Source organism: Rattus norvegicus, chromosome 1 (assembly GCF_036323735.1).
Source record: "Rattus norvegicus strain BN/NHsdMcwi chromosome 1, GRCr8, whole genome shotgun sequence".
Taxonomy (NCBI): Eukaryota; Metazoa; Chordata; class Mammalia; order Rodentia; family Muridae; genus Rattus; species Rattus norvegicus.
The window spans coordinates 160,178,874-160,193,109 of record NC_086019.1 but is presented as its reverse complement, the minus strand read 5'-3'; the positions used below and the strand labels follow the sequence as shown (position 1 = coordinate 160,193,109).

Here is a 14,236-nt window from a genome sequence, read left to right as displayed (position 1 = left end):
GGGCCGTGCAGTGTATCTCCAAGGAAGAGCACACTCCCACACCTTCCCTCCTGCCTCTGCAGTCCCCTTCACTGTCCTCTGCCTCCATGTTTGATGCTGTCCTACTCTGGGCCACCCTCCTCCAACTTGAAACATCATGGTACTTCCCCCGCCCAGACCAGCCTTAGTCCCACTGTGCTGCATTTCCTCCCCACCTTACATTGAGACGTTACATGGCAATATGAAGAAAGCCTTCCAGGGAGCCTTCTTGAGCCCCTTCTGACTGTCATGCTCAACTATGACTCTGGCTTCACCGCTAGCTCCAGGACATACACTCTCATCTCCTGGATGCAAGAGTGAGCTCCAATCTACCATAGCCTTTGTTGTCCTGGATAGGCCTGGATAGTACCTACTTGCCAGCACCACCATCATTCCTGTTGCATGCCCAACCCCACCTACCCTGCCCTCCACATCAGGCTTGTAGTGTGACACGTGAGGAAGGGCCAGGCACACCAGCCCAGCAACAGTTCTCCCGTCTGTTCACCAGGCAAATCCAGCAAGTGCCACAGCTCCCAGCAGCCTCTGCCCCTTGTCCTCTTATTAAGAAGTTCACTGCCATTGTCACTTATCTCCTGTGCCTCCTACATAGCCTGAAAAGTATATGCATTTCCAGATTCTAAATTCCCACTAAGTGTTTCTCACTAAGCCCCTGGCTTACAGGTGATGGCAGGTACTGACCTGGCTCCATGCCAGCACTCTGGGAAGAGTTGGTGTCCGCAGGCCCTGCAGCCCCCTCTCCAAGGCCATCAGATCCCAGAGGACAGGGTGGTTTGCTTTCTGTTGAGGAAGAGAAGAGGAAGGATTAGACATGATCAGTCCCTAATGCTTTCTCTCAGACTTTGTCCCCAGAACCCTTTGCAAATGTATGCCAGTTGGGATATGGGGTTTGATCCTGGTCCCATAGCCATGGAGGTTCTAATCCCAAAGACCTTTCATAAACAGGTCTTCTCCATTGCTTACCATGGCTCTCTGGAGAGCCTTGCCCTGTGCTGCATGTATCTGGCTATGAGTGTAATCTCCTTGTCTTATAGTCATTACCTGCATGGATGTTGTCTTTAAACCCAAGCTCTCCAGGGCAGAGGCTATATTGCTGGTCTCTGCAATGCACATGGCCAGTGTAAGTCTTGAAGCACAAGAACAACTGATGGACAGAAGGGATTGATCCTGTGCTCTGTGGTGAGCTGGAAGGCACACAGCTTGGGGCTGACACCCAAAGGTGACGCCTTGTGACAGTGCACTCAGTGGTCTGCCAGGAAAGTAAGGAAGCACCTTGGCTCCTTGAGCTTTGGCACTGGCTTAGGAAATGGACCTGCTTCGCTGGCATGCACTTGGGCATGGGTTCTCACATGAGTGAACTTGGCTCTGGCCCCCTGTCAAATCACGTTCCCTTTCTCAGCCTCAGTTCAAGGGAAAAAAGAAAACTCTGAACTGGGCAGCATGTGAATTTCTTTCTTGTCCTAGAATTCAAAGTCTGTGTATTTGACAAATCAGCAACCCGGCATCCTTATACAATAAATGATTGTCAACTGAGTGCAGGAAATTCCACCCCATTAGTAAAGAAGGGGGTGGGGGGTAGAAGGTTTCAGGTCCTTTGCCCTGGGTGACTTCAGCAGAGGGAACTGAAATCTGAACACAGATCCTCGAAAACCGCAGGTTCGTGCGCTATAACCAACACTCCTAAACACCCTGCACATAAAGAGCTTACAGGCAATGAGCTGGGTGTCAAGACACTTAATTTATCTGAGTTTTGTTCTCAAGCCATTATTTGAGAAGATCCCTGAATACATATTTGCCAAATATACCTTGGAACCCTGCTAAGAAGTCATTATTGTCTCTTATAAGGTGAGGAATTACTGGTAATTCCCATTAAAAACAAAAGTCTTGTAAGTGTGAAAATTTGCCAACTCTCCCTGTGTCTCAGATGTTTCTCTGCTGTAAATTCTAATTATTCTGAGGGGAGAGTAGCTATCAGGCAGGAGCATTTCCAGGCTCTGCCCAAGTGCAGGGACTCCCATACCCTCCCCAGGGCCAAGCTCTACTGACCTCATGAACTGCTACCGAATAATGAAAATAAATCGGGAGGAAAACTAAAGAAAAATTCTTCTAAATCAAATGAGAGGGCTGAGGAGATGGCTCAGTTCCTAAAGCATTTGCCTAACAGCTTGAAGAACTGTTTGGATCTCTAGAATCGGTCTGTCTGTCTGTCTCTCTTCCTTCCGCCCTCTTTTCTTGCCTGCCCACACACACACACACACACACACACACACACACACACACACACACACACACACACACACATGTGTCTGGCATCATGTATCTGTAATCCTAGCAGTGATGAATTTGGAGGCAGAGACAGACCTAGAAACTGGCTAGTCTAACTAGCATGGTGAGAAGTTCCAGACCAGTGGGAAACCATGACTCAAACAAAAAGTAGAAAGCAGCTGAGGAGCAGCAACCAAGGCTAACTTTTGACCTTTCCACACAGGTGCATTTGTGTGCCTACACACCTATGAACATCACCACAAAGAACACTTGAACACACACACACACACACACACACACACACACACACACACACACACGAAGATAAAGCTAATATGCTAAGGTAGGAAATAACTCTCATTCTATGCCTCTCTAATGGCTCTGGGATTTGCCCTTTGCTTCCAGTTTCTGTCACAAGCACCACAACCAAATGCATCTTGGGGAGGAAGAAAGTTTATTTCATCTTATAGCCTACAATCCAACACTGAAGGAAACCAAGACACAAACTCAGGCCAGGAACCTGGAAGCAGGAACCGAAGCAGAAGCCGTAGAAGCTTGCTCAGACTGATTTCTGATATAGCCCAGGGGTAGCGCTGCTCACAGTGGAATATGCGCACTTAGATCAATCACTAATCAAGAGATTGCCTCACAGATATGCTCATAAGCCAATCTGATGGAGGCAATTCTTCCACTGAGGTTCATCTTCCTGGGTGACTCTAATCTATCAAAGCTGACAAGACCAACCAGCAAGGACTCAATTCCTATTTAGGTGACCTTGTTCATGAGACTATCATCCCCTGAGGCTTCTAAGAGATCAGTAACTGATTGCCTTGTTCCACTCCACCCATAAGTGAGGTAAAGACACCTGGTGTGGGTGTCAGGACCTAACCTAAATGACTTGTGGCTTCTAAGATCTAGATCTGGTGGGTTTGTTCCTAAGGATCCTATTGGAATACTAGTCACATTCACTGATATGGGTGGATGATATGTGACCGAACACTTGTCCAGATAATAAAACTCCACTGAGCCCACCAAGGCTGCAGGCCAAAGCTTTGTGCCTTGGTTTCACAACTGGAAGAAGTTGTAGGACTGCTCTGTCTGCTCCTTTCCAGCCTTTGTGGTGGCTAAGGCCTCAGGAGAACAACCTCTTTTGTTAGTGCATTCTCAGTTTTCAGTCCACATCCCAATGACTGTTCATGAAACCAAAATATTCACGCGTATTTGAATGCTAGTTTGTTTTCCACTGCTGTGATAAACACCATGACCAAAAGTAACTTGGGGAGGAAAGGGTTTAATTTCAGTTTACGGAATATAGTCTGTCCTAAAGAAAGTCAGAGCAGAAACTCGAGGCAGGAATCTGGAGGCAGGAAGTGAGGCAGAGACTAAAGGTGAGTGCTACTTACTGGATTGCTCCTCATGGCTTGTTTAATTTGCTTCTATAAACAATTCAGCAAACACTTCCCCAGGGGTGGAACAGCCCCCAGTGATCAGTGCCCTCCTATACCATTAATATTCAAAACTATACCCCACAAAATTGCCTAAGGGGCAATCTTATGGCAGCTTTGTCTCAATGAAGATTCTCTCAGATGCGTTTAGGTTTGTGTCAAGTTGACAAAAAAACCCAGCACATCTGGATGGTTGAAAAAGTGAAGGGGTTGGGGATTAAGCTCAGTGGTAGAGCGCTTGCCTAGCAAGCGGAAGGCCCTGGGTTCGGTCCCCAGCTCCGAAAAAAAAGAAAAAAAAAAAAAGAGAAAAAGTGATAGCATTCTACTTAAGGGAGGTCTAGTTAGGAATGGATCTCTCTCTCTCTCTCTCTCTCTCTCTCTCTCTCTCTCTCTCTCTCTCTCTCTCATTAGTCTTTCCCCCAAAGGACCATAGACCAAAAAGGTAAAGTGTTCCTTGGTCCCAAAAGACAGTCATTGCCATTTTTCACACTATGGGGGGAAAGGAGCAGCATCCTCACAGTCAGAGTGCTCGCTCTCCTCTCTCCCATCTCAGCTAAAGCTGAGCTCACTGAAGCAATGGGCTCTGAAAGCCCAAGTACAGTTTGTTGTGCGCAGTGAGACCCAAGTGTGAGACAAAACACGAGGGCATCGGTACGTCCTTGCTCATGGATGAACTAACTCACTACCTTTGCCCAAAGCATTGGATCCAGCCGTCACTGGTCTGAAACTTGTGAACTGTGAAGCAGAGTGAGTCTTTGACTTCCTTTGACTTTCCTTGACATTCTCAGGTATTTTGTCACAGTGACATTAAATCTGACAGATGCTCCTGGCAATCCTCCCTGAACAGTGAGCTCATCCCTGAGTCCACCTGGAGCATCACCAGCTTTCTGGCCTGGAGCCAGCTCCTAGTTTCTTATGCATTCTCCATAATGGAGACAAAACATAGTGAGCGTCACAGACTAACAATAGACAGTGTCATAACTCCTTTGATCTATCTATCTATCTATCTATCTATCTATCTATCTATCTATCCATCCATCCATCCATCCATCCATCCATCATCCATCCATCCGTCCGTCTGTCTGTCTGTCTGTCTGTCTGTCTGTCTGTCTGTCTGTCTATCTATCTGTTTATTTTTAAAGAAAGATTCTTATTGTATAGCTTAGGCTGGCTTCAAACTCATGACTGTCCTCCTGACTCAGGCACTAGGGTGTTCTTCTCTTTTAATATACAACATTCTGGGCATTGCTAGCTCCTCAGTGAGGATGATGTAGTGGTGAATATTAATTACATCTGACAGTATCTAGAATGAGCTAGGATACAAGTCATGGACATACTTGTGAGGGATTTTCTAGACTGAACTGATGTATGTGGGGAAATCCACCTCATTTGTGGGCAGTGCCATTCCATGGGCTGGGGTCACAGAGTGAATACAAGGGAAAAAGCAAGCCGACCATCCGTACTCATCTCTCTCCTTTCTGGCAGCAGATACGATGTGACCAGCTGCCCTCAGGCTCCTGCTCCCACATCTTCCTAGCTATGATGGACTGCCCTTCAAACTGTAAGCCAGACTTCCTGGAGATGCTCTGTTGGGTACTAGATCATGGCTTCTCCCCAGCTGAAGAAATGGGTGTGAGGAGGAAGAAAGTTCTGTGGCCATATGGAGATGGTCACAGTTTTGGCCTCACCTTCATGACCAGAGCCCTGCATTCATTTAACTTTTCATCTTTCTTTCCTGCAGTCTGAATGCTCCTTGGCAATGGCCACCATTTCTAGATTCTTAGTTCATTTGTGCATCCTCCGTCCATATTAGCTGCCTTATTTCCGAGACCCAACCTAGGCACAGAATCTTCAGCTCTTGTGAGATTTCCTACCGCCAGCCTGTTTTGAAGACGGATGTAGACTTTCCAGAGCACAAGAGTTGCTCCAGAAAACCCGCCGCTCATTAGAACGAATCATTGGCTCAGAATATTCCACCTTGTTGCTTTGCTGAGAGCTTTGGTTTCTAATCCAAGCCAATTACAGATGCCATCCTATTTGATAACCTCTTAATATTCTCAGTTCTCCCAGCAATTTGCCCAGAATCAGACTAGATTGAGAGTAGGGGAGTCCACAAGGCCCAACAGGGGAAGCATGAAGCCTCCAAACTAGATCTAAACACTCTGAGCATGCAGGTGAGCCCAGGCCAGTGCAGCATCAGGATGACTGCTCAGTAAAAGTGAGTTCCCTTCCCTTCCTCTGTCTCTGAAAAAAAAAACCATTAAAGTTTCAAGTCAACAGTAGGAGAGAAGGCATACTACATGCCCGAGTTCACTTGGGTACCGACCTTTGAAGTCTACCTCTCCAGAACAAGCGAAGCAGATTATATTATTCTTATTATGGTAGCTGCAGTGGCTGGTGATTCAATGTTCAGACGAGAGAGTAAACAGACACAACCACATATAAATTCACAGACAGTATCTCTCTCGCATCCAGAATGGCACCTTTTCCAAAGAGTATGGCGGTACCATGAGCCAATCTGTATTGTCCTGCTTGGGACAGATCTAGGTATGAGCCCTGTGGTTGCTTATATCCCTCTCCTCCCACCTGACTTTCCCTGTTCCATCGACCTTGGAGCGCTCAGGCGCTCCATCATATTGCTGTGATGGAATGTTTTAGGGTGAGTACTTATATATTTTAAATATGTGGGGTTCCAGGGTGGGGGTAATAAAGGCAGCAGATGGCTTTATGCAATCTCCCTCTGAATTTATTTTATTATTTTATGGCCTCATTTTCTTTAATTTTGTTATATATATGTATGTGCATATATATATTTTCCTAAATACATATGTAGTTCTCAGCTCTATGAATATTTAACTGGATGTCCTCATTTGTGAGGGAGTGAGAGGCTTTTATGCAGGGCCTCTGTGGGCAAAACCAGCTGTGGAAAGAAGGTTAGATCTCATCTGCCATTTTCTTGTCTGGGGATAGTAGCCAATTTTTCTATTCTATTTCCTTTCCGGTAGTTTTGACATTTATGCATGGCTGGTTCACAATGTCAGCTGTGGCAAGCTGTGAATTGCAAGAGTTCCCATAGGTTTGCTGCCCAGCTCATCTGGGGTGTGTGTGTGTGTGTGTGTGTGTGTGTGTGTGTGTGTGTGTGTGTGTAATGGCTGAGAAGAAGTGCTATTGCAGGAGGTCCCAACAGAAAGAAAGCCAACTATGTGTCATTTGCAATACATATACTATAATCTAAACCCTAGTAGGGAGATAGGCCTTTTTATTGCTAATTAAAATAGAACTATATCATCTGGGTAAACTGGCATCCTTAGAAAGGGGGGGGGTAATGTTGGCACAGAGGCAGATAGATGTGTGTATGGGAAAACAGCCTATGACAATGAGACTTATGCCATCACAGGTCAAGACATCTCCATAAGTCAGGACAGAGGCTTAGACAGGTCATCTCTGCTCCAGGATCTTCAGGGAAGCCTGGCCCCATTGTCACTTTGACCTGGGACTTTTGGCCTCCATGACTGTGAATAAACAAATTTCTGTTGTTTGTCCTATTCCTGTATGCCGTCTCAGTACAACAGCCTTCAGAAACTCACACAATGAATGCAAGAGTTAATATTGATATCAACATGATAGGATTTAGAATCACCATGCAGACCTCTGGGCATGTCTGTGAGAGAGTGTCTGGATTGAGTTCATTGAGGTAGAAAGACCCATTCTAAATGTGGGAAGCAGGATCCCATGGGCTCAAACCTCAGCTGCATAAAGGGAGAAAGTGACCTGAACATCACTGTTCTTCTCTCAGCTTCTAGACTGTTGACATAATGTAGCCAGACACCTCAAGTCCCTACCACCCTGCCTTTCCTGCCATGATTTGCTGTATCCATGGTTCTCAACCTGTGGGTCAAAATCCTTTTGGGATCACATATCAGATATCCTGCATATCAGATATTTACACCACAATTCATAATGGTAGCAAATTACAGTTAGGGAATAGCAACAAGATAATCCTATGTTTGGGGGTCACCACAACGTAATTGTACTAAAGGATTGCATCATTAGCAAGGTTGACTATGTGCTGTAACTGTGAGCAAAAATCAATCCTACACTTCTTAAGTAGTTTCTATCTGTTATTTTATCATGGCAATATTGAAAGTCTACAAGAGAGAAAGAAGCACACAGCTTGAGAGAACCAGACCAGAGCTGCCCACAGCGTAGAACAAACCTCGCAGGATTAGTACTCTATCCTAACTCTACCGCACTTTGGCCTTTTCTCCAGTTAGGTCAGCCAACTCTTTCTTGAGTTCTATGAGGTTGTGGGAAATCACTTTGATAACAAAGTGCAGTAGAATAGGTCTCAGCTGATGCTGCCATTAATACTTAATAATTACCAGTGATATTAAAGTTAAGAAAAAGTGATACAAATGATTCCACCTGATGCAGACTGTCAGGATGGGGACAGAAGGCCATGGGAACCCACTGCTGCAGACGCTGTCTTAGCACATCCCAGGCAGAGATGGACGGGTCCTGGCTGCCTCCTGACGCCTTGCACAGTCCAATCCTCTCTCTGCTTCCTTTAATCCAGCTAACAGCCAGTATAAAATTGGAAAGGATTTTCTTCCACAAAGTTATGCTTTTTTCCCCCAATCCAAACACAATTGTGTGCCTGGGTCCTTGCAATGCTCCAAAGCAAAACAAAAAAGGCAGGCATAAAGCCGTTCTCATGTTTCATGTTTCCTTGGCTGCAGCAACTGAAGGACCTTCGTTCTTTAGTCTGTTCTGCCTTTGGATTTTTTTTCTTTTCACATCCAGCACCATCCAGAGCTCTTGTGCCAGCTGTAAGGGCTCTCAGTGAGCAGAGGAGAGAAATGCTCTCACAAAGCTGAAAGGGTGGAACTGATTACCCTTCTTAGACAAGAAGTGAAGCCCCTGATGCAGTTCACTAGCTTTTCCCAATAGCTCCCGAACAGGGCTCTTGCCAGCGTATTGTGCCTGGTTAGTGGGGTCTGAGTGATGAGTTTGATCTTGTACATCAAAAGAGGATTGTTCAAGGTCTAGCTTAACTCTGGAGGCTGGCATAGTGGTGAGGACAAGCAGAAGTGTTATACCTGGAAGAGCCCATGAAAGAAAAGAGACATGATCTTCTCCAAAGGAGTTGGGATGGCAGCTACATACAAGACCCAGAATTATTGACTCCAGCGTGTGACAGGGTTCATTGTCCTCTCCCCAGAGTAAAGGGAAATCCTGGTCCTCAATCTTTCTACTCAGAAGATTGCCTAGGAACAGGAGGCCTTTATCAGAAGGCAGCTGTCATGATCAGAGAAATCAGAGAAGAGCAGGTTTCAGGAATGGAGGGGCCCAGCTCAGCACTGGACAAAGCCAATGGGTACCTCTGAGAAATCTGAACAGTCACTGTGACTAATTGGCTATTGGCTCCTGATTTATTTCCCACACTGCCATTCTCTGGTCTGCTTTATTGGAAGAAGAATTGGTTAGCTCACTGGATTCTGGACAGGTTTGGCTAATGAAAGCCCCGAGCAGCCTAGGTCTCCCTCCCTGTCTTGCTTTCGTCTTGGATAGTGTGCCCAGCAGTGACCACATACCCTCTGTTGTCTCAGGGCCTGGCAGGCACTCTGCATAGTGGTTCTAGTTCCTCCTGATTGTGGCTGACTCTTCCCTCCTCATCGTCCTAGTCTAGAATTGAGAGGGACTGCCTGGGGCGGCTGATGCCTGGACTGTTTCTAGTCATTTCCTCAATTCTGCAATGAATTTTCTGTAGTAGATTCCCTGGGCTGAAACACCAGGGATGGTTTCTGTTTTCCTGCCTGGACTTGAGCTGATAAAAGTTCGGAGAAAATGTGCAGGTGGCAGTGCTGCTTGGAAAATCTCAGGGTGAGAACGGGCCAGTGCTCAAAGGTCAGCCTTTGGGCTGAGTTAGGGAACTCACTATGGGACCGGCCAGAAGGCAAGTCCCTGAGGAACCAAGCAGCAGAGTCATGCATTGGGATGAGGAGGACTCTCCACAGGAAGAAAGGTAACAACATATAGTGTGCGTGCGTGTGTGTGTGTGTGTGTGTGTGTGTGTGTGTGTGAGAGAGAGAGAGAGAGAGAGAGAGAGAGAGAGAGAGACGGGGGGGGGTGGAGTTAAACATGACTCTTTCTGGTAAATGAACATGGGGAAAGCCGGCCATCAATCAAGCCACTGAATGCCAGTAAGTTCCACTGTGATGCACAAATGCTTGACGGAGGTCAGGGTGTCCTGCTTTAGTTCAGGGAAGCCTGGAGTTTAATGAGACCAGTGATAGTCCAGGAAAGACAGAACTCAGCAGAAATGGTGTGATGGCATGACCGCTGAGAGACAGTACAGCCTTTGTTAGTAAAGAAGCATTTAAATGTATTTTTTAAGTATGTATAAACCAACAGATACTAGCTGGAACAGAAGGGCAAAAACAAAACCAAACCAAAAAAACCAATAAATAAACAAAACCCCCCAAGACAGAAACAAGACAAAAGCCTAGCAAACTTTCCACATGAGCAGGTCTCCTGGGTGGTGGGTTCACAGCACAGGTCAGCTCCCCACCATGAGAGCAGAGGTTCTGGGATCTTGGGACTCTGCTCAAGCCTTTGTCACAGGTGGCCTTTTTATTGACTGATCCAAGTGTCTGGGACCAATGTCCTCCAGCGGAAGTGAAAGGACCACCAGGTGTGAGACATCAGGGCTGTTAATGAACCACTGCATAGTCACTTCCCTAGAAACTGGCCCCAGGGAGGAAACCGGGGCTGAGACTTCAACACAGACTTCCTCTCAAGCTCCGCCCCCTATCCACCTGCTCAGCCCTCGGCCACCCAGGTGCACACCTGCCAGTTCTCTTCCAGGAAAGCCAAAAACGTGGTCAGAGGAGGGACCAAGACAGGAGAGAAAGAGCTCTTCCCAAGCTAGGAAAAACAAGAAAAACAAGGAGGGGGTGTGTTTTACATGTATCCCTCCCCCCTTTACCTTTTTAAGAAAACATTATTATATAATATATATTTTATTTTACATCTTTAAACCTGTTTAAACACATGTTTACATGTTTAATGTAAGAATTTCTGAAGTTAGAGAGCTCAAAAATACTATGCAGACAGTACAGTGAATTTTCCTAATGCTACCCTTTTGTTGCTGTGCTGCATTTGTTACCGATGATGAACCAAAACAGGGGAAGGATTTTAACTAACTCCTATACCTTATTCAGCTTCCCAGGGTTTATATCTAATGCCTCCTCCTCTTCCTGGATCCCCAGCCTTGATGCCTAATTCAATTTAGTCCTCACAGGTCCTTAAGTTTCTCTCGGTTGGGCCAGTTCTTCGGATGTTCTCTGACGGTCTGGAGAGCGATGAAAAGGTCATTGTGGGATGCTTCCACTCTAACGGTTAGTGCTGGTTAGCAACTTGACAGAGTCTAGGATCACCTAAGAAACAAACCTTTGGTCTGGGAGAGAGAGTCTAGACAGAATTATTGAAATGGGAAGACTCAGTTCTGTTATGTAGGCGGGGTCCTAGGCTGAATAAAAAGAAGATGAACCAGTGCCAGCTTTCACCATCTTCTTCTGTATATGCCTCACTGTACAGCCGCCACGCCGTAGGGAATTGGGTATTCCTATGCCTTCCTCACCATGGTAGAATGAAGCCTCTCCAGCTGATCAACTGTTATTTGGAACTATGATTTAAATGAACCCTTTCCTCCCCCAAGCTGCTTTGGTTATGATGCTTTATCACAGCAATAGTAACCCTAACTAGGCTTGTTTGTAGCAACAAGAAAGTAATTAGTGTACCCTCTATTGGACTGTGGGATAGCCTTTGAGGCTAGAAGGTCAGGAAGGGTGTCTTACTCTTACATATGCTCTCATGTGTCTTAATGCTATTCGCTGAGGCCACTGGCTAATATCCCTGACTCACAGAAGTGGTGTGCACATGATCACCTCAGCATATGGCCCTGGTGTCCTTGTCCCTGGGGATACCACCAAACCCTTACAGTTTGGCCACAACCCATATCTGCCGCACAGAGTCTTGAATTTTCCTTAACTTTTCTCTTGCCTTACTAGAAAGTTCTCACATCTTTCAGATATTCACCCTTATGCTTTTACCCTTTCCTTCACCAAACATGCCTGGAGCACCCATTGAGAGTCACAGGATAGCCCAAACCCCTCAACTTGAGAGTAGAGAACTTACCCCAGTTTCTCTGTGACTGCCACCCCAAGGTTCCAGTGCCTGGGCCACAATAGTTATTAATTATTTTTTTGTCTTCTCTACTACAAACTTCCTGACTTTGGTCTGTTGTGTTTACTGGGATGTTGGGGGTTGGTCTGCTGCTGCTTGAATTTATATGCTAAATTCTGTACTCCAAGATCTGGTTGCACCAAGAGGGGCAAATCCCCACCTACACCAGCCTTTCTTGTGCAAACCTTACTCCTCAACTTAAAACCATTGGTTTAAAAGAATGGCTACAAACACTTGCTAGGTAGAATAGAAAGAGGTAGAACTTGAGTTACCAGTCTGGGGGGGGGGGGTCACAGATAGGGACAACAAGGGGAAGGAGAAGGGAGGGAGGGAGAAAGAGGGAGAGAGAGGGAGAGAGAGAGGGAGAGGGAGAGAGGGAGGGAGGGAGAGAGAGAGAGAGAGAGAGAGAGAGAGAGAGAGAGAGCGCGCAGAGGAGAAGATGGAGAAAACAAGAGGTCTCCAATAGTCATGATGAACCAGCAGTATGTGCCCAAGCGAAATTCTTGTCGAGGACACCAGACTGCTGGAGCAGATATAACCCAGGAAGATTCAAACAGCAAGTATTGGGGAACACAATTGGGGAATAAATTAGCCAATCTAGCAATAGAGAATTAGATTAGGGGTCTTCCCCCAGTAATTGTGCAGAGAGAGCCTAATAAATAAATCATAGTTTGAGTCTCATTCATTTGAAGCTACATAGGGTTAAGCATAATTCATATTATTTTACAATGGGACATTAGATAGTAAATTCTTAGTATATGCTGAATGAACGCATGAGCTCCTGATGCATTTCCCACAGTTTTTAGAGTGGTCTGGGCTTGCCTGTTTCCTCAGCTGGATAATGAAGTTCTAGAGGACAGATCCTGCTTAGCAAAAGAAGCTGGTTGCAGAACTGCCGGTTAAGCCACTTCTTGCAGACTTTCCAGAGCATGCTGGATATTATCAGTTACCGTTCTCCCCCTCCCCCACCGCCCCTCCCCCCCGACTTCACTTTGCTCTCCCTGCAGGATCATCCATGTGAGACTGTCTCCAGACATTCTACATTCTACATGGTCGGGAGATCCTTTCACTTCTAGAGCTGAGTTTAGGACCAAAACACTGCTTGCTCACTTCCATGACTAGATAGTAGGAACTTGTTAAGGCAAAACCAACAGCAGGCCTGACATCAGAGGGGAAAGTCTGGCCTTCGCCTGACTGGTAGGGAACAGAGCCAAGTCCTTGAGCCTCGTTTTTCACACCAGATACCATAGGAAGATAACCCCCCAGTCCTGTGCCAGGGTGCTGCTGAGAAGACCTAGGGGTCCAAGCACAGCAGCATGTTTCACAGGGAAGCCTAACCAGAGAGGAGAGGGCTTTCTGCTCCTCGTCAGCAATGTAATGATTCTCCATTCATGTTTTCTGATCTTGTGACATTTGATTAAGGAAAACAGTGTTCAGTAGTAGGTGGAGAGAGGAGGAGCTCCATTAAGATCGAGTAGAGCTTTTAACACAAGTGGCTGGCCTTTCAACTAAGAGCAAAACACACGTGTGGGAGCCAGTGGTTCAATGACATAGAGAACAAAGGATTTGCCTTTGGAAGCACTTCTGGGCCCTTTTCAACCTGCCCAACTCACCCAGCTTGCTGGGGCAGGAAGAGTGTGTATTGCCTGAGGAGACTCACTCCCAGCATTCAGTGTAGATTGTGCAGAGCTGGTGATACAACTTAATGTGAATGGAAATGAACTGCACTGTGAAATCCTGTGCAACATAGAACAAAGAAAATAAGTAAAAAGGACATCGGGTTGAAAAACCCGTATCGGTAGGATGTAACGTAGATTAAGGTTAATGCCCACTCAGCAAAGATCCAATGCAATCGGTGAGGTAAATAAATAAATTGGGCAGGAGGCCAACTATACAACAAGTATGTTGAGTGAATAAACATGTGGTGAAATGCTCTGTTTTTCTACTAACCAAGTAAATGAAAACTCAGGGCAAAGCAAAATATCATTATATCTAAATTAGTCATCTTCCTTGTAAATTTGAATTTAACCTTAAATGGCTGCAGATTCATAGAAAAGTCACAATCTATTTGGAGGCAGCTAGTTAAAAAGCATCCTTATTGGGCACCTTTTGTATACATGCCTTATCAGATATACTGAATGCATGAATAGATCCCCAAAGAGAAGCTCAAGAGAGAACCTGAGGTGGCAGGTGACAAGACAGGGCCAGGCTGCAAGCTAGGGTAGACTCTTCAGATGAAGAGG

General features: G+C 45.9%; 1 protein-coding gene across 21 annotated transcripts in view; it reads right to left on the bottom strand.

Moving 5' to 3' along the window:
- Positions 1-14,236, bottom strand: part of Tenm4 (teneurin transmembrane protein 4) — a 2,974,939-nt gene that overhangs the window by 481,440 nt on the left and 2,479,263 nt on the right. For 19 of the 21 annotated variants that reach the window (XM_039113155.2, XM_039113170.2, XM_063262756.1 and 16 more), the window contains one exon: positions 718-816. In XM_039113155.2, the coding sequence (XP_038969083.1) occupies positions 718-727 (10 nt within the window). In that variant the 5' untranslated portion in view covers positions 728-816. Of the gene's footprint in view, positions 1-717; positions 817-10,960; positions 11,244-14,236 lie in introns of those variants that run through there. The other 2 variants (XM_017589180.3, XM_039113177.2) reach the window with 2 other exon arrangements.